This window comes from Eriocheir sinensis, chromosome 1 (genome assembly GCF_024679095.1).
Source record: "Eriocheir sinensis breed Jianghai 21 chromosome 1, ASM2467909v1, whole genome shotgun sequence".
Lineage (NCBI taxonomy): Eukaryota > Metazoa > Arthropoda > Malacostraca > Decapoda > Varunidae > Eriocheir > Eriocheir sinensis.
This window is the reverse complement of record NC_066509.1, coordinates 28,239,580-28,258,712: the sequence shown is the minus strand read 5'-3', so window position 1 is coordinate 28,258,712 and position 19,133 is coordinate 28,239,580. Positions and strand designations below refer to the sequence as shown.

Below are 19,133 nucleotides of genomic sequence, written 5' to 3'. Positions count from 1 at the left end.
GTTAGGCTAAGTCTAATGAAGGGCATACATTTGCAATTGTATACCTTGCCGCTTGACTGAAAGAGGTAGTGGTGAGGTTAAGGGAATTTTAACTCGAGTGTTTAGAGATAACTTTTCATGTGGTTTATGTCACCGGGCGTAAAAGGAGGGTGTTGAATGGGAGGAAAAGGTAAAAGCAGAAGGCGAACACAGAGAGTTATAATAGTTTTTGTCGCATCGCCAGAATTTTTTTTCTTTTTTTTCATTACGAGCGCATGATGACGGGTACAAGTGTTTGGGGAGAACTTTTCTGGTGGTATAAGGTCACTGGGTGTAAAAGGAGAATGTTTAGAGGGGAGAGAAGGTGTCTCAAGTAGAATTTGTCGACGTTTAGCATCTTCTTTTATGAGCACAGCGATAATGGCAACCAGATTGCTCAGAAGGGAACTTTGAAGGTGACTTGGCCGGGTTCTAGCAGTATCATTACCATTATAATGTATAAGCGTCCAGTTCCATAATTTGATGATAAATCGTAATGTGTAATATATGGTTTTGAAATTTCATCTTTCTTTAAACTTTCTATCAAGAGAAAAATGTCTTTTTTTAAGTTAAATATTTTTGCATATTTTTTGAAAAAAATAGATAAAGAGCATTTTTTAAAAATTACTAAAAATATGAAAATAATAAAAAAAGACATTTTTCTCTTGATAGAAAGTTTAAAGAAAGATGAAATTTCAAAACCATATATTACACATTACGATTTATCATCAAATTATGGAACTGGACGCTTATACATTATAATGGTAATGATACTGCTAGAACCCAGCCTTGAGCTGCGAGGTGTGCAAAGCGTTAAGAGGATAAGATGCACTGTGAGGGGGAGCTCAAGCAGAGGTATTCTTGCCACAGCCGTTGTCGTGTACTGAGAGACGGTGAGGTGCTGAGAGGTTAAGAAAATACGTTGATGAGAAGGAGAAAAGACGTGCGGGAAGGGGAGTTGAGGGAAAAGATATTTGTATTATTTTTCTAGGATTGATATTAGAATTATGATATTTTCAAGGTAATTATTTTTTTTATTGTTATAGGGTGTTGGTATTTAGTATTAGTATATTAGTATCAGTATTTTTCAGGAGTATGATGTTTTCAGTATTTGTATTACCACTAGTATTTTCAAACGTATCATTTTTGGTATGGTATTAGTATTAGCATTAGTTTACTTTTTAAAGAGAAGAGAAATCCTAGAAGGGGGATCGAGGGAGGAGATATTCGTGTTATTTCTGTTAGTATAAATATTAGTATTTTTTCAAGAGATTTTTAGTAGCCTATAGTATTAGCATTATTAGGATGAAGTTACTATAAATACAGTGTGCGAAGTGGGCTGGAGGAGAAGAGATGAACCACGGGAAAGGGGAATTCCTGCCTCGCGTCACTGTCTTTTGAACGACGCCTGTACAGTAATGACGGAAGTGGAATGTACTTAGGGACACGTGTGGCATTTTAAGAGGTGCTCGGAGATGGGTTCGAACAGAGATAGTTAATGTCTGTCTTGATATATTCCTCAGACACTTGCATTCAAATATTACAAACGCCATGCCTTGTTTGTGGATAAATCTTTTGTATTGTACGCTGTATGCAATTAACTCCTCCCCCTCCTCTTCTTCATTATCTTCTTTTCTTTCTCTACTTTCCTCCTCCTCCTCCTCCTCCCCCGCGCCCTAATAGTCTCTTTCCCACACATTCTCATTACATTCTCTTCACCCTACTTACATAACTTTCGCCTCTTCCTCCAGGTCCTTCTTTTAAACTGTCCTTATTGGCTACTTTATTCTTTCCAGCTTTATTTTTTCTACTTTAATAATTTATATTTTCCTGTTCTTCATTATCATTCTGGGTTTTTTTCATTGATTGTTCCTTCAGCAACGTTTTTCGGTCGATCATCTAATATTTCTATTTTAACCTATTTTTTCATGTTCTTTACTCCTATATTTTCGTTCATATATTTTACCTTTAGCTAATTTAGTCTTACTGTTATTCTTTTTTGCTTGCACCATTTTTTTTCTTTTTTCTTCTTTGTCTTCTTCCTTTTTTGCTACCTACTTAATCTTCTCCCTCTTCGTTATCTTCGCATTCTTGTTCCTTGTACCTGGCTCCTTTACTTTCTATACTTTTATCACTATCATTTTCTCAGTTACTTTCTTCGTCTGTCTCTTCCTTTTTTTTTTTTTTGCCATCTACTCCATCAGCTTCCTCTTTGTTATCTCAACATCTCTTTTCCGTGTTACAAATTCCTTTACTTCCTTCATAATCTCATTGACTACCAGATAAGGAAGACAGAAAAAGATCAATCCCTTACGACCCTTTTTCCTACTCTTCCTCCTCCTCCTCCTCCTCCTCCTCACTGCATCAGAACTTTTGCAATTCTCTCAAATCTTTCAACGTATTCCTCCAATCCCTTAAACGACGGACAAAGAGGAGGTAGTGGAAGTCAATAGACAGGATCGAAACTGTTATTCATTCCACCCTTCCTCCTCGTCTTCCTGTCTCACTCTTCTTCCTTCTTCTCCTCCTGATCCTTCTTCATGTAGCGTTGAATCCTGTTCTGCTGATCCTAATGTTTCTTCGATTCTCCTAGTTCGGCAGATGAGAGAGAGAGAGAGAGAGAGAGAGAGAGAGAGAGAGAGAGAGAGAGAGAGAGAGAGAGAGAGAGAGAGAGAGAGAGAGAGAGAGAGAGAGAGAGAGAGAGAGAGAGAGAGAGAGAGAGAGAGGTCAACTTTGTATTCCTCATCTTCTTTCTCCTTCTCTTCGTCTTCTTTTTCTCCTGCTTCTAAAATCACGAGTTAATCATTTCTTTCCTGGCTAACACGTTCTACTCGTCCCCTTAACAAAAAGATGGTTACAAATAATTGATGTACATTTTCTACTTTTTATCCGCCCTTTATTCCCTTATCATCCTGGCTTCACATTTATCAGTACTTCTAATTTCAGTTCTACCGACTAAATGATTATTTTCTGCTTTTCTCATTTTCTCAGCCTCTTTTCAGCCACTGTCATTACCCTCATTAACTCCTCGTTTGATCTCCTTTTTTAAAGCATCAAAACCCATCCATTTCAACTCGTTCCTTTTATTCCTCATCTTTCTCAAAGTTTTCCTCCTTTTGCTCGTCATCTTTCTTCTCCTCAACAGATCGGAGCCTCACCAATCCCTTCCAATTACTATTTTTTTTTTATATAGCAATCACGCCTTTCCCTATTCCCTCGCCCTACAAACAAGACAGTGGAGACTGGAACCAATCCCCATTACAGCTCCTCTTCCGTCCTTCTCTCTCATCAAACCCTCCGTATCCTTAGTAGCCTCTCAGTACCCTCCTCAGCAATCACGCCTGTTTTTTCTCCCTCGCCCTATAAACAAGAAGACAAGTATAATGTCTACCACAGCTCCATCTCCTCTCTCCTCCCCGCAGCCAAGGAGGAGCTGGTGGAGATCAACGCCGGGGGTCGGGGCGGCGTGCAGCTGGTGACGGACAAGAACTCGGGCACCAGCTGGCTCCTGGTCACCCACGCCACCTGGAGGGACGCCGGGAACTACACGTGCGCGCCCGTGCACGCCACGCCCGCCTCGGTGTCCGTCCACGTGCTCGACGGTGGGTGGGCGTGGGCGTGGAAGGAAGAGGGGGAGTATGTGTGTGTAAGGAGGGGGGGGGGGCGTAGTGTGTTGAAAGGTGAGGAAGGTGTGTGTGAGGGGGGAGGGGAGGTCTTAGGGGAGATGAAGGGCGTTTTTGTGTAGTGGAAGGAGGATGGGTGTGTGCAGGGGTGCTGGTTTGTGTGTCAAGGGGGAGAGTAGATAAATAAATAGATAGAAAGAGAGAGAAACATTATCAGACTACATTACTATTATTTTCAATCTTGCGGGACAAACATCAAAACTACACACACACACACACACACACACACAGCTGCTTCGCTGATGAGGTTTCAGACGTTCCCAAGAGTTCCTCATTTACTCCTCCCCCCCACCTGGCTGCCCTCCTCTCTCTCTCTCTCTCTCTCTCTCTCTCTCTCTCTCTCTCTCTCTCTCTATATCTATATATAAATATATATATATATATATATATATAGATATATATATATATATCTATATATATATATATATATATATAGATATATATATATATATATATATATATATATATATATATATATATATATATATATATATATATATATATATATATATATATATATACATAAAGAAATAGCTTAGTATGAAAAAGTCGGATAAGTGATGGAGATAATGAAAACTGGTGAAGGTCATGGATAATACAAACACAGTTCCTATCAAAACGTTATATATATTAATTCACACAAGCTGTACAGGTGTATGTGTCTCCACACAGAACCAACAAATGTTAAGCCATAAACGGTTTGAAGGAGGCTGGCCATGTGTGTGCACGTGACACGTTCAAACTTGTCCTTTCCGTCACAGTACTTTACCCAGGCCGCTGCCACTGCAAGCATTCGGCTGCTGCAGCGCCTGCCATGAAGCAGCCAAGTGCAGGTCCAGTGTGAGTCCAATCGTGTCAGGTGAAGCACCAAAACCAAACCAATCTCCATCACGGTCACTTTGTTCCACACATGATACTTAATAGGTTTCCAGTATGGCTTCCTTGTAGCGTCCTACGTTCGGTCTGTGAGCGAACAAATTTGTTGTGTTGAAGTGTGTAATGGACCGAAGTTCAGAGACGCGTTGCCATGCACAAAACAAACGGTAACACACACACACACACACACACACACACAGGGGCCGCACGGGGTCACCTTAGAGAGTTAAGCTTCGTCAGGTGTGTGTAAAGGTGCACCGGGTAGTGTCCTGCCGGCCTCACCGCGCCTCCAGGGCCTGCAAGCGGCGGGACACGCCCGCCACGTCCTCCTCACTGATGCCGCTGCTCGACAGGGAGGCCAGAAGAGCCGGGGAGATCCCCGCGCTGTTGTCGCCGCCACCTGCACTCCACGCCTCCCCGTCGCCTGCAGTTGCCTCCTGTACCGTCAGCCCGCCGCTGTGCCCCTTCACTGCCTGCCGCATCTCCTTCGGTAGCTCATCTACCTTGAGAACTCTTTCTCCCTGAATCTTCAAGCCGTGCAGAGCTCTGAAGGCATCCGTGCCTCTGTCCTGCGGGAGGCCGTGCACCGCCGCCATCCCCGCCACCGCCGCCACGACCATCAGGAGAGTCGTGGTGGCCATCTCGCTGCCGCCTTGCCGGTGCGCGGGCTGTGACGGGCCAACGGCTTGCCTTAGGGTGTGTGGGCCTGCCTCGGGGTGTGCCGGCCTGCCTGCTTGAGCCGCGTGTGTGCCGGGGGCTGGCGAAGACGAAGGGACACTGAGCGGCTGTGTGCGCGGCCTCATCACGTCCACTCAAAACTGGCGGACACCGGACAGTGTCAGCCCCTCGGGCCGCGGACCTCCCCAGGCAGGTGGCGAGGGCGGGGCGGCGCCGTGGCGGGAGGGAGGGACGGAGGGGGTCAGGTAGGGAACGGGAGGAGCACCGACCGCATCAAGTGATGACAGCCACTCCCGCCACACCTGTGTGTGTGTGTGTGTGTGTGTGTGTGTGTGTGTGTGTGTAATTCACCACGTCCTGATCACGAGCTGGACTCGTCATCGCCAGAACCCTCCCGATCAGAGCTCATTAATCGATCTTTGGCTACTACCGGGACCTTCACACACCCCATCCCCCTTGCTCGAAGGGGGACTTGTCAGTTAAAAAAGCCCGGGATAATAAACTATTTTTGCTTTGTGTTCAAGTTGTTTTGTTTTCCTTCAGTTTTTTTTTGTTTGTTTGTTTGCTTCGCTCTTTATTTACCTTTCTTATCCTTCTTCTTGCATATAAGTTCTGGCCTTGTTTCCATCGTTCTGCTTTCTTTCATTATTTATAATCTGCCTTTTTTCATTTTACTGATACTCTTCTTGGTCCACTTTTATGTTTATTACTCTTTTATCTTGCTTCAAATATTCGAGTCTTGTTCTTTCATTTGTCTCCCTATGAAAATCTTATTCTTGATTCCATTCTTACGATTCTTTTCTTATAATCTTTTTGTCTCTTTCCCCTTTTGCCCTTTCTCTTCTCTGGCTTCCTTCCTTAATTAATCCCCTCTGAATGTACAACTCCTCCTCCCCCTCGTTATCCCATTCCTCTAATCCCTTAATCCATTCCATCTGGTCGTGTTGTATCCTCAATCGCCTTTTCTTCATTTCCTCTTAGGACTTAGACGGATGTTCCCAAATCCGTTTTAGGTTATTCCTCTTCGGCGCTTCGTTCCTCTAATCCTCTTTGTTTGACTTGACTTCCGCGCTCTCCACCCTCCTGATCCTCTTGTTTTATCTTGTATCTCTCTCCTTCCTTCGGGTTCCGTTCCTTGTGTGTGCTGCTGCTGCTCTTCCTTCTCTTGTTCTGAATCTCTTGTTCATAATTTTGTTTTCCATCTGTTTCATTTTTTTTTTTTTTACCATTGGTTAATGTTATATATTTCTCCCTCCTTAATATTTCTTCCCTTATCATATTTCCAAGGCCATCTTTCTTTTGTTCTCTGTGTGACCTACTACTGCTACTACTGCCTTACTTTCATATATTATTACTATTTTTCCCCACTCTTCTATCTTAGTTAGGTTGTTTGTATGGCTGCATCGTGGTGTGAGACCTTGCTACGGGAAGAGAATATCATAAAATCCTTCCTTCCCGAACGTTATGTATTCCATATCGTTTTTTATTCCATTTATCTTAGTTCTTTTTATTTCGTTCACTATTAGTTTTTCGTTCTCTTTTCAATATTAGTTCTCTTTCTCATGACCACTATTTGTTCTCTTTCTTTCACTCTTCGTTGTACTACTGGCCACTTGCAGACTCCTCACGTTCTTATGTTATCTCCTTTTTGGTCTTTAAAACACTAATTCTTCCTTTCCTCATCAGTCAGACTCATTACCGGCCACTTGCAGACTCCTTATGTTGTTATGGAGTCTCCTTTTGGTCTTTAAAATAATAACTTTGCCTTTCCCGCCGCTGCGTGCCCTTGATCCCGTTGCTTTCCCCCAGAAGAGGCTCCAGCCGAGCTCCAAAACGACCCCCAGCCGAGCCGGGCCCAGACATCCACCCAAGGAACGCCAGGCCTCCTGCTGCTCCTGCTGGGGCTTCACCGTCTGCTGGGACGCGACGGGGCGAGAACGTGGTGCCTCTGGGCTCTCCTGGCGGCTTGTCTAGTGCTCCCCAGCGCCGTCAGGAGTACGAGTGGCCTTCAGCACACCTCTCAGACTAATAATGAAACAGAAGGATCGGTAACAGTCGCCGCGAGGCATGGGAGCAGAGTCCTTGGCGTCACACTCTTAAGAAACCCGGAACTGGAAGGTGATTTGGGGATATCCTTGGGTTCCTATACTTCCTCTTCTCTCTTTGCATCCTCTTCCTCGTCTCCTATACTCCACCCTTCTCATCATCGTTGGAATCCTATACTATTTCCTCTTCCTCCTCCTCCTCCTCCTCCTCCTTCATCTTCTATCCTTCATTTTCCACCATTGATTAGGTAGTTAGTGTAGCATGTCACAAACAGCCTCGTAAGGACCATCAGGTCTGCTGTTGTTTGTTCTTTCTTTGTGTTTCTGTGTTCCTTCTCCTCCTCCTCCCGAAGTCACCATCACAAACCATTCAAGGTTCCGACGCCCACGTGCTTTGATCTAACCCCGTCTTCCTCCTCCTCCTCCTCCTCCTCCTCCCCTTCCCTCATCCACGCCCTCCCACGTCTTCCGCCCTCAGCTGTCCAAGGCGGTGAGTGTGGGAAGCGAGGCGCGGGGGACGTAGCGGCGTGGGAGTGTCTTTTTGTTTGGGTTGTCAGCGGTGGTGCGTTGTGGCGGGTGTTTTGCGACGGTGTGTTGCGGCGGTGGTATTGGTGCGGGTGTGTGTTGCGGTGATGTGTTGCGGTGGTGTGTTGCGGCGGTGGTATTGGTGCGGGTGTGTGTTGCGGCGGTGGTGTTGGTGCGGGTGTGTGTTGCGGTGGTGTGTTGCGGCGGTGGTGTTGGTGCGGGTGTGTGTTGTGGCGGTGGTGTTGGTGCGGGTGTGTGTTGGTGCGGGTGTGTGTTGCGGTGATGTCTTACGGCGGTAGTGTTGGTGCGGGTGTGTGTTGCGGTGGTGTGTTGGTGCGGGTGTGTGTTGCGGCGGTGGTGTTGTTGCGGGTGTGTGTTGGTGCGGGTGTGTGTTGCGGTGGTGTGTTGCGGCGATGGTGTTGGTGCGGGTGTGTGTTGCGGTGGTTGTGTTGCGACGGTGGTGTTGGTGTGGGTGTATGTTGGTGCGGGTGTGTGTTGGTGTGGGTGTGTGTTGCGGTGGTGTGTTGCGGCGGTGGTGTTGGTGCGGGTGTGTTGCGGCGGTGTGTTGGTGCGGGTGTGTGTTGCGGCGGTGTGTTGCGGCGGTGTGTTGGTGCGGGGGTGTGTTGCGGCGGTGGTATTGGTGCGGGTGTGTGTTGCGGCGGTGTTGGTGCGGGTGTGTGTTGCGGCGGTGGTGTTGGTGCGGTGGGGTGTTGCGGCGGTGGTGGTGCGGGGGTGTGTTGCGGCGGTGTGTTGGTGCGGTGTGCTGCGGCGGTGGTATTGGTGCGGGTGTGTGTTGCGGCGGTGTTGGTGCGGATGTGTGTTACGGCGGTGGTGGTGGTGCGGGGGGGTGTTGCGGCGGTGGTGTTGGTGCGGGTGTATTGCGGCGGTGTGTTGGTGCGGGTGTGTGTTGTGGCGGTGTTGGTGCTGGTGTGTGTTGCGGTGGTGTGTTGCGGCGGTGGTGTTGGTGCGGGTGTGTTGCGGTGGTGTGTTGATGCGGGTGTGTGTTGCGGTGGTGTGCTGCGGCGGTGGTGTTGGTGCGGGGGTGTGTTGCGGTGGTGTGTTGCGGCGGTGGTATTGGTGCGGGTGTGTGTTGCGGTGGTGTGTTGCGGCGGATGTGTGTTGCGGTGGTATGTTGGTGCTGGTGTGTTGCGGCGGTGTGTTGGTGCGGGTGTGTTGCGGCGGTGTGTTGGTGCGGGTGTGTGTTGCGGTGGGTGTGTTGCGGCGGTGTGTTGGTGCGGTGTGTTGCGTCGGTGTGTTGGTGAGGGTGTGTGTTGCGGTGTGTTGTTGTGGTGTGTTGCGGGGCTTGAAGAGGAAAACTTTGCATCTATCGTGTGTGTTGTCCCTCCTCCCTCATGCATGTGTAAAAATGTGTTGCCCTTTCCTGCTCTCTTGATCACGCTACACACACATACGCACACACTAACTAACTAACTAACTAATTATATAACTAACTATGTACAAATTTTAAGGTCGTGTGTACAGTAAATTCATCAGTGTGTACCTTTCCAATCCATCACCAAGTCACGTGAATACAGAAACGTTCATACATACATACATACATACATACATACATACATAAAGTCCCTAGCCAGGCAGAGCGAAATAGACGGAAAGAGAGAACGGAAAATCACGTAATCTGGTTATGATGTTTTTTTTTTTTTTTTTGTAAACATACACTAGATAATGAGACGCAGATCTCACGGTTTTTTTTTCCACATGTCACTCTAAAAGTGTGGAAAAAAGTGGACGTAAACATGAGATTTGAAATTTAAATGATAAAACGGTGAATGTCAAGAAACGTTAATAATAAAGAGTGGACGAGGAAAAGGTTATGAAAGAGAAAAAAAGCGAGAACGATAAAAAAGTGTTTGACAAATAAAAGGTTAATGATAAGTAGAGAATAAGAGAAAAGAAATGTGTGGAAACTGATGAATGATTGAAAAGATGCTTAAGGGAAAAGATGATGTGAAAGGTAAAATATACAAAACAATGAATAAAGAAGAAAACTTAGTGATTGATGAAAAGATTTATGAGAAAAAGATGGACGATGAAACAGGTGACGGAGTGATAGAAAAGACTGATAGAAAAAAATAGACAAATGAGGGAAAAGGTGAACGAGAAAAAAAAATGAAACAGCAGAGGAAAATTGAAAGGCAACAGAAAAATTCGAGAATATAATCGAGAATGCCCAAGTAAAAAGTGAAAAAAAAGGAATAAAAGTGGAAACTAAAAGGGGAGACTGTGCTGGGATGAAATTAAAGAGCAAATGTGATCAAGTATTCTCTGTTTTGTGGAAATGCGATAAAGATGGAAAAAGTGCAAAAAAAGGATACTGAAACTCATAAAAATGTAGGATGTGAGTATCAGAAGAACGTAAACATCGAATAAGGAAAAGGAAGGAATCACCGAGAATGACTCCCGTAAGGTTGAAATAAAACTGAAGAATGGAAAAAGATGGAAAAAAAGTAAAAGACTGGAAATATTGAAAAAAATGGAATGACTGAAAGTAATCGAAAAATTGCAACTTGAGAAAAGAAGGTGTGAGCGATAATTGTCAGGACAACGTATAAAACTCAACGAGAAAAAAATGAAGAATTCATTGAGGAAAAATGTACATATATATAATTCAGTTGTCTCTGTGACCAATAATTCTTAACTTTGTGGAAATGTGATAAAGATGAACAATGTAATGAACGATTTAAAGTTATAAATTGAGAATTAGTAAAAAAAAAGTGGTATTGTTAGGAGTGACTCGATTTCTGAAACTTCGACAAACAAAAATATGTAAAAAAAAAAAAAGACAGGAAACTTACGGAAAAGGAAAGTGAAAAGCATATATGAAGACATTTTAAAGAAATTAAAAGAAGAAAAAGATAAAATTATCAAGGGGAAAAATGTGCAAATATTGAATTGGGCTTAATAATGTGTAAAAAGTATCTCGGCTTTGTGGCAGTGCGAGAGATGAAAAAAAGAGGACTGACACTCACACAGAAAAAAAAGAACAGATTAAGTTAAACTGTTAAGACGATCAGTGACTCACTCTCTGTTGGTGGAGATGCGATAAAGATAAAAAAAAAGAATGAAGTTGTTAGTCGGAGTATGCTGACGAATTCCTTGTTCTCGGATACTTCGTGATTTATGATAAACAATGAAATAAAACAGGAGGAAAAAGATTAATCAAGTGCTTTGTATATTAATCGTCGACGCTGTGATCCATTAGAGAGTAAAACCAAAACGGCGAGATAATAATAAAATTACCAAATGGATGAGTTACCGTTAGCAATTATTCATTTTCTATTAATTAAGTGATTTCTGTGGGAGGGAAAATGTAAAAGAAAAATAGCGGGTTGCTCTCTCTCTCTCTCTCTCTCTCTCTCTCTCTCTCTCTCTCTCTCTCTCTCTCTCTCTCTCTCGTGACCTGAATACACATAGGCTACACACAATATCGTTTTAAAATATGCATCCTTCCTCCCTATCTCCTCCTCCTCCTCGTGCTCCTCCTTCTCCTCGTGCTCCTCCTCCTCCTCCTCCTACACCCGCTCCCCAAAACTACCATTCTCTCCTTCCCTCTCCTCATGTTCCTACTTTTCTACATACTGACTCTTCTTCCTCCCTCTTCCCTTTCTCTACGTCTCTATCTTCCTCTCCTTTTTCTCCGTCACTCCGTCCCTACTTCTTCTCTTTTTGTCTTTCCTCCTCCTCTTCTTCCTCCTCTTGTTCCTCCTTGAAACTGTGGTGTTCAAGGACTCTCAATGCCATGGAAAGAGGAACCGTTGGAAGAAAGAAGAAAACCAAAGAGGGAGACAGAAAAGGAGGGAGAGGAGGAGGAGGAGGAGGAGAGAGGGAGGGTGGTAAAGGGAATGGGGCGAAGGAAAAAGGCAGTGAAGAGAAAGCTGGAGAGATGGAGAGAGAGAAGAGGGGTAGATGTAGAGGAGTAGAAGGGAGGAGAAACTGGAGAAAAGTTGGAGGAAGAGAGAGAGAGAGAGAGAGAGAGAGAGAGAGAGAGAGAGAGAGAGAGAGAGAGAGAGAGAGAGAGAGAGAGAGAGAGAGAGAGAGAGAGAGAGAAGAGAGAGAGAATGAGAGAGAGAGAGGAGAGAGAGAGAAGGAGCCAGAAGGAATAACCAAAGTGAAAAGAAGGAAAAAACAGGAAGAAATGAACAAGAGGACAAGAATACAGACTGAAAAAAAAAAAGATTAAACTCGAAAGAAAAACAAACTAATTAGGAAAAGAACTGGAGTGTGAAAACAAAACAATTAAGTTAGTGAGAAGGTATTAGAAAAAAAGAAAAACTAAACAAAATACAAAACACAGAAGAGTGAGAAGAAGAGAATGGAATAACGATGATAGAAATAAAAGCCAAAACCGTGAACAGATATACACAGAGAAAAGAAGGGCAACGGCGACAAAAAGATAAACAAGGCAAAATGTGAAGAAAAAAAATGAGGAAGAAGAAGAGGAGGAAGAGGTTGAGGATGAGAAGGAAAAAGACAGTAAGGAGGTGGATTAAGGTAAAGGAACACAGAAGGAGCGAGATACTGAGAAAAAGCTAACCAATAGAATATAAAGAAAGTTAGGAAAAAGAAAAGGATATATGGTAAAGGAATAACACGTACAAAGAAATTCAGAAAATAATGGAAAGAAGTAGGGAGACATAGAAAAAGAAAAGAGCGTGTGAAAGAAATCCTGAAATACCTGTGAATCCCTGAGGAAAAGATCAATGATGTGGAAGCGGAGGAGGGGAAAGAAGAGAAAGGAGAGGAGGTCAAGGAGGGGAATCGGAAAGGAGGTGGAAGAAGAGTGCAAGAGACGCGTAAAAAAAAACCCCCCAAAAAACGATATGGGGATACTGGAAAAAGGAAGAGGCAAAGAAGAAGAAGAAGATAAAGAGGAGAAGGAAGAGGAGGAGGTGGAGGAGGAGGAGGAAGAGGAAGATTAAAGAGACAAAATTTGATATCACGTGAGGAGAGGAATGTGTTAGTATGTAAATATGTGTGTATGTGTGTGTGTGTGTCTCTCTCTCTCTCTCTCTCTCTCTCTCTCTCTCTCTCTCTCTCTCTCTCTCTCTCTCTCTCTCTCTCTCTCTCTCTTTTAAATGCGCTCAAGAGGAAGAAAAGAAAGCGGAAGAGTAAAGGAGAGAAGGAATATGCCAATGAGAAAAGGAAGAGTGGTGACGAACACTGAAGCGAGACAAATAAAGAATATTCACGCAACTTGAAGGAAAAGGTGAAGGAGTGAAGGGAAAATGATTAAGAAAATAAGAGGAAGGAGAAACAACAATAAGGAAATATTGAAAGGTGTCAAATAAATGAAAAAAATATGAAAGCAACTCAAAATGAATAATAGATTTAAAAAGTCAGAAAGGTTAGGAAAAAAGAAAGTAATGGCCGGAACGAAAAATGGGAACGTGTCACTTGAACAAAAGAACAGACATGTGAACAACTCAACATGAAACTTAATTAGAAGAGTGAAAGTCAAAAACACTAAGAGGAAAAAGAGGAAAAAATGATAAGAATGAAATCAGAAAAGAGTCAATAAGTGTATGAATAATTAAACAAAGAAACGGAATAATGAAATATAAATAAATACAAGATGAACACACACAAAAAAATGTTAGGGAGATGTGAAAACGAGGGAATATTTTCAGGTCCAGCGTCATTACATACTCGTTTTGTTATAATTATTTTTTCTCCATATTGTTAGGCTAATGTCACACATTCACGATATATATATATATATATATATATATATATATATATATATATATATATATATATATATATATATATATATATATATATATATATATATATATATATATATATATATATATATATATATTACTTAATTTTCTAGGAGGCTGTGATATTTTAAGCCTGAATAAGTTATATTATATGTGTACTCTTTTAGGGATCCACACTGTGTGTGGAGGAAATTATCAACGGCATCCCGAGTAACGGCAGCAGCACCCAGCCGGTGGCCACACAAGCTGCACGCAAGATGCTCTCAGCCCGCCCCTAGATGCCACCCCGGATGCCGGCCTGGTGCACCCCCTTGTACGCCTCCTGGAGAGGGCAGACAAGTGAGTGTGGGCTGAGTGCTGTAACCAGAGGCCAGGGTTCAGGATGTCTAATTATCCTCTTTTAAAATGAAACTTTCAAGAGAGGAATACCAAGGCTTCTCAAACTGAAACTGATCATTCTTTTGACATGTATTATGTCCATAAGAGCAGCAGTTGTGTTCACTTATTAATTTGTTTTGCCCTTTGACTGACACCTTTAGTTTATAAGTAAACTGACTTACTCCTGTGCCAATGTGAAGTAAGGAAAATGTTCTAGATACGAATACCAAATGGTTTGCACAAATTGGCGACCATTACTGTTACATCTGATGGTGGACAAGCGCCCTGCCGCAGCCCCGCCCTACACGTTCTACATTGTTATTTCTGACCCATTCATAAATAAGAGCAAGGTTAAGCATTCTGTGGCATCCAGCCCTGAGCTATATCGTTCCTGCTGTGAGGGTCTCGCGTTGAAAAACGTGAAGGGGAACATGAAGTCTTAAGATGAAGAGAAAGAGGTAGAAAAGGGTGTTGCTTCTTGATAGAATCTTCCTGCTTTGTTTTTATGTTGTATGAACAAATGATTAGTTTGAAGTTTGTTCCTCCATGTAATCCACGGTGTTTGCCTCCCCAACAGCCTCGGGTGCTGTCGTGTTGTTCGTCAAGCTGCTCCGCTCGCCGCACACCAACGTAACATGCAGAGCAAGCCGTGTGGGCGCCGGGAAACACTGCTGGCGATGGCCCCAAACTCAGAGACTTCGTCATTAAGGCTGGCATTGTACAACCTCCTCTGGAACTCATTAGACCAGACACAGAGTTAAGTTCATGAGGATGATTTCTTACATTTTGTAATGGGATGCTCTACCATTCAGTGATGTATTCTTTCTTCACTTCAAAACGCAAGCACAAAGTGGAACAGTAAACTAATGTTTATAAGAGAAAGAAAAAAAAGAATAAACTGTCTTCAGTATCTTCAGTCCTGTAGCATCACTGCATCATAATGAATGTATTGCTGAGTGTAGATACACAGGTCTTTGTTGAGCAGGCATGAAAAGGTGGCACCAGGTGGAAGGCCACAGTCACAGACGGCAGCCAGTGCTGGTACACAATACGGTGATGGAGGCAGTGGTAGTGAACAGGGTTATAACTTGTTGGCTGCTGGAATGTGTTTCAAGGATGGGTACTTTGAATTATGAGGAACTAATAGAGTAATGTAAAGACTAGATCTCAATTCTCAGGTCTGAGGATATGTATCTTAACATAAATTCCTTAGTTATTCATTCATTATTGTCTTAGAAGACACAACAAAACCCAGTGAGGTGATGCCCCACCCGGACCGCTTCCTGCATGCATCAGTTATTTGTGTGTCAATGTCATGTAGCGGCAGCCTAGGCCGCTACAGCGAAAACCAAACATTTCTGTTTGTATGTTTTCGAGGCAGCATACGTTGTAGCTGGTACAACGCCGTTTGGATCCGCTAAGGCCGCCTTGTAGGTTAAAAGACACAACTAATAACCAGTGGTGACTCCATCGACAAGCGAATTTATTTCCTAGAATATACATGTTTTTACGAACGGCGATTGGTAATTTACAGAAGTTCGTATGCGCTAATATTTACAGTAATGGCTTTATGGTGATGCAGTTTCAGTATTTTAATGTTTGTAATAATAGGAGTGATTGTATACATATATTTACATGTAGTGACTTGCAGTCTGATGAATATAAAGACAAGATATTACAGTGTGATGAGAGTGGAAGAAGTGAAAGAGGACAAGGTGATTTCAGGGCAGACTGAAGAAATAAAGGTGGAGGAAACGAGAAAGAAAATGGTATGTTTAATGGGTCACTACATAACTCTCCCCCTAGTGACGAGGTAGGAGGAACGTTACGTGTTTTTTCTTGTGGGACTGGAGTTTGTATGCAATCACTGGACTGGGGGACACTGACACGGTGTTGGTGGGTGAAGGATCCGGCTGCAGGAGGTACGCGGGCTTGACCCGGTCAATGGCGATGACATCGGATTTGCCGTGGCGGTCAATGGTGACATTCTTCCGCGTCCTCTTGATGACGGTGAAGGGGCCATCGTATGGTTGCTGCAGAGGCTTCTTTGTGGCGTCCACTCGCACGAACACGTGTGTGCAGGTGTCGAGGTCCTGGCTCACGAACGTTTTGGATGGTGATGTACGTGGCGGCACTGGCTGGAGTCTCTGCATTGCGTTCTTGCGGTTCCTGGCGTAGTCCTGTATGTCGCAGGGAGGGCCAGGGGTGGGCGAGAGAACCTCTCCTGGGAGGCGGAGAGTGGTGCCGTACAGGAGCTCTGCAGAGGAGTGGCCAAAGTCTTCTTTGAGGGACGTCCGTATGCCGAGGAGGGCTAGAGGCAGAGTCGTAGTCCAGTCGCTGCGGTCCTTGACTGTCGCTGCCAGCGAGGCCTTGAGTTGGCGGTGGAAGCGTTCGACAAGGCCATTTGACTGAGGATGGTAGCTGGCGGTTCTGATCCGCTTAACTCCCAGTATGGACATGACCTTGTCCCACAGGTTCGACTCGAACTGGCTTCCACGGTCGGATGTGAGGCGTACCAAAGCGCGACACCCAGGTGTTGACGAAGGTTCTGGCGATGGTGTCCGTCGTTATGTCTTCGACCGGGACAGCTTCGGGCCAGCGTGTGAACCTGTCAACGCAGGTGAGGAGGTACTTGTAGCCGTTGGAGTGTGGAAGTGGGCCAACGAGGTCGACGTGGACGTGTTCGAGTCTGGAGGAACGGGGCGTGAACGCTGCTGGAGGCGAGGTGGCGCGGGCGAGGGCAGGAACTGGCCGGCGGCAGGAGAGGTCACGTTGGGAGGGCCGGGGGCGGAGCGCGACCTGCTGCGGGCCGGTGGATCCTCCGGGGGCGGTAGCTTGGGCCAGGGTTGCCAGATGTCCGACAGCAGTTGACGGCCAAATCTCACCCAAAGTCACGGCCAAATCGGCCAATTTTTTTCAGTTTCCTGCCAAATTTCAGGTAAATTCTGCCAAATGCGAAAATATTATATGCAGAAAATACTTCGTCGCAAAACAAATGTAAAATAAATGCGCGGACGGAGTACATGACCCAACATGGTTATAAACAATGTAGTTTTAGCACCATAGACAAATTAATAAGGTAACAAATTTTAAAACTTACCATTTGTAAGGCACTGACGTTGTTAGTTGAAGTATTCCAGTATATCCTCTATTTCTTCCTCTTGGTTTGGAGTGGCATACATGTTCGCAGCGTTGAATAGTTGCAGCATGCGAGCTGTAACCTTGAAGTCCTTACAGCATTTATTTTGGAACTGAAGGTGCGAGCGAATTCGTATGATGGAATCCAACATGTCAGTATGAAGGCGATTTCTTGACTTTGTTTTTACGTTAGTCACCGTTGAAAATATTCTTTCAACCACTGCGTTGCTGACTGGGGTTGTTAGGCAAGCCAGGACATAATTGGATAATTCTTTGAAGACGTACTTCCCTGATGACGTCTTGTACGGACGGAGCGGGCGAAGCATGGCCAGCAGCGACAGCAGCAAATACCCGAGGTGTACCTCGTAATTCAGGTCCGGAGGTCACCAATTGTAGCGGCAGCCTAGGGCCCTAGGCCGCTACAGCGAAAACCAAACATTTCTGTTTGTATGTTTTCGAGGCAGCATACGTTGTAGCTGGTACAACGCCGTTTGGATCCGCTAAGGCCGCCTTGTAGGTTAAAAGACACAACTAATAACCAGTGGTGATTCCATCGACAAGCGAATTTATTTCCTAGAATATACATGTTTTTACGAACGGCGATTGGTAATTTACAGAAGTTCGTATGCGCTAATATTTACAGTAATGGCTTTATGGTGATGCAGTTTCAGTATGTTAATGTTTGTAATAATAGGAGTGATTGTATACATATATTTACATGTAGTGACTTGCAGTCTGATGAATATAAAGACAAGATATTACAGTGTGATGAGAGTGGAAGAAGTGAAAGAGGACAAGGTGATTTCAGGGCAGACTGAAGAAATAAAGGTGGAGGAAACGAGAAAGAAAATGGTATGTTTAATGGGTCACTACAGTCATACCAGTGGGAGTGTAAAACAGTCACCAAAAGTATTGTAGGTTAACATGGCTCGTTAATATTCACCCAGCAAAGGGTTATAAATGTGTTCATCTTCTCAGACTGCCGAGATCAACGAGGTGGACCGCCTGGGCCAGATGACTGAGGAGTGCGGCGGACTGGACAAGACTGAGGACTGCAGCACCACGACAACGAGGCCGTGTACGAGAAGGCCCTGGATGGATATCATCGAGAAGTGTTCCGGCGAGGAGGAGGGCCCCGAGGTGAGCAGCACCACCAGTGGCCAGGCGTACGACTTCTCTGCCGTGAACAACGTGCCTGAGGGTGGATTCTCTTTCTAGGACTTCAGTGTGTGTCTGGCAAGGGAGGAGCAGCAGCAGGCAGGGTGTGTGTGTTCCACGGCGGAATAATGTGATAATGTATCTAACCGTCAATCTCACTTGTCTAAGTGGCCTCTGCAGCATGTTTTACTGGGCCTTCAGTGGACCCGCTGGTGCCTCAATGTTTTACTGGGCCTTCAGTGGACCCGCTGGTGCCTCAGTGTTTTACTGGGCCTTCAGTGGACCCGCTGGTGCCTCAATGTTTTACTGGGCCTTCAGTGGACCCGCTGTGCCTCAATGTTTTACTGGGCCTTCAGTGGACCCGCTGGTGCCTCAATGTTTTACTGGGCCTTCAGTGGACCCGCTGTGCCACAATGTTTTACTGGGCCTTCAGTGGACCCGCTGGTGCCTCAATGTTTTACTGGCCCTTCAGTGGACCCGCTGGTGCCTCAATGTTTTACTGGGCCTTCAGTGGACCCGCTGGTGCCTCAATGTTTTACTGGGCCTTCAGTGGACCCGCTGGTGCCCCAATGTTTTACTGGGCCTTCAGTGGACCCGCTGGTGCCTCAATGTTTTACTGGGCCTTCAGTGGACCCGCTGGTGCCTCAATGTTTTACTGGGCCTTCAGTGGACCCGCTGGTGCCTCAGTGTTTTACTGGGCCTTCAGTGGACCCGCTGGTGCCTCAATGTTTTACTGGGCCTTCAGTGGACCCGCTGGTGCCTCAGTGTTTTACTGGGCCTTCAGTGGACCCGCTGGTGCCTCAATGTTTTACTGGGCCTTCAGTAGACCCGCTGGTGCCTCAGTGTTTTACTGGGCCTTCAGTGGACCCGCTGGTGCCTCTGTGTGCGTTTCA

General features: G+C 45.0%; 2 protein-coding genes across 2 annotated transcripts in view; one reads left to right on the top strand and one right to left on the bottom strand.

The window, feature by feature from the left end:
* The window catches only part of LOC126995888 (uncharacterized), a 117,522-nt gene extending 101,430 nt beyond the window's left edge, over nucleotides 1-16,092 (top strand). The window contains exons 4-7 of the mRNA XM_050855791.1: nucleotides 3,441-3,620; nucleotides 7,065-7,373; nucleotides 13,734-13,905; nucleotides 14,522-16,092. Of these exons, the coding sequence (XP_050711748.1) occupies nucleotides 3,441-3,620; nucleotides 7,065-7,373; nucleotides 13,734-13,780 (536 nt within the window). The 3' untranslated portion in view covers nucleotides 13,781-13,905; nucleotides 14,522-16,092. The remainder of the gene's footprint in view (nucleotides 1-3,440; nucleotides 3,621-7,064; nucleotides 7,374-13,733; nucleotides 13,906-14,521) is intronic.
* On the bottom strand, nucleotides 15,747-17,424 carry LOC126995884 (uncharacterized). Its single transcript, XM_050855782.1, has 2 exons — nucleotides 17,045-17,424; nucleotides 15,747-16,868 (listed from the first exon to the last, which is right to left on the bottom strand). Exon 2 carries the CDS (start codon nucleotides 16,401-16,403, stop codon nucleotides 15,747-15,749), a length of 657 nt encoding a protein of 218 aa, XP_050711739.1. The 5' UTR covers nucleotides 16,404-16,868; nucleotides 17,045-17,424.
* Nucleotides 17,425-19,133: the final 1,709 nt, after the last annotated feature.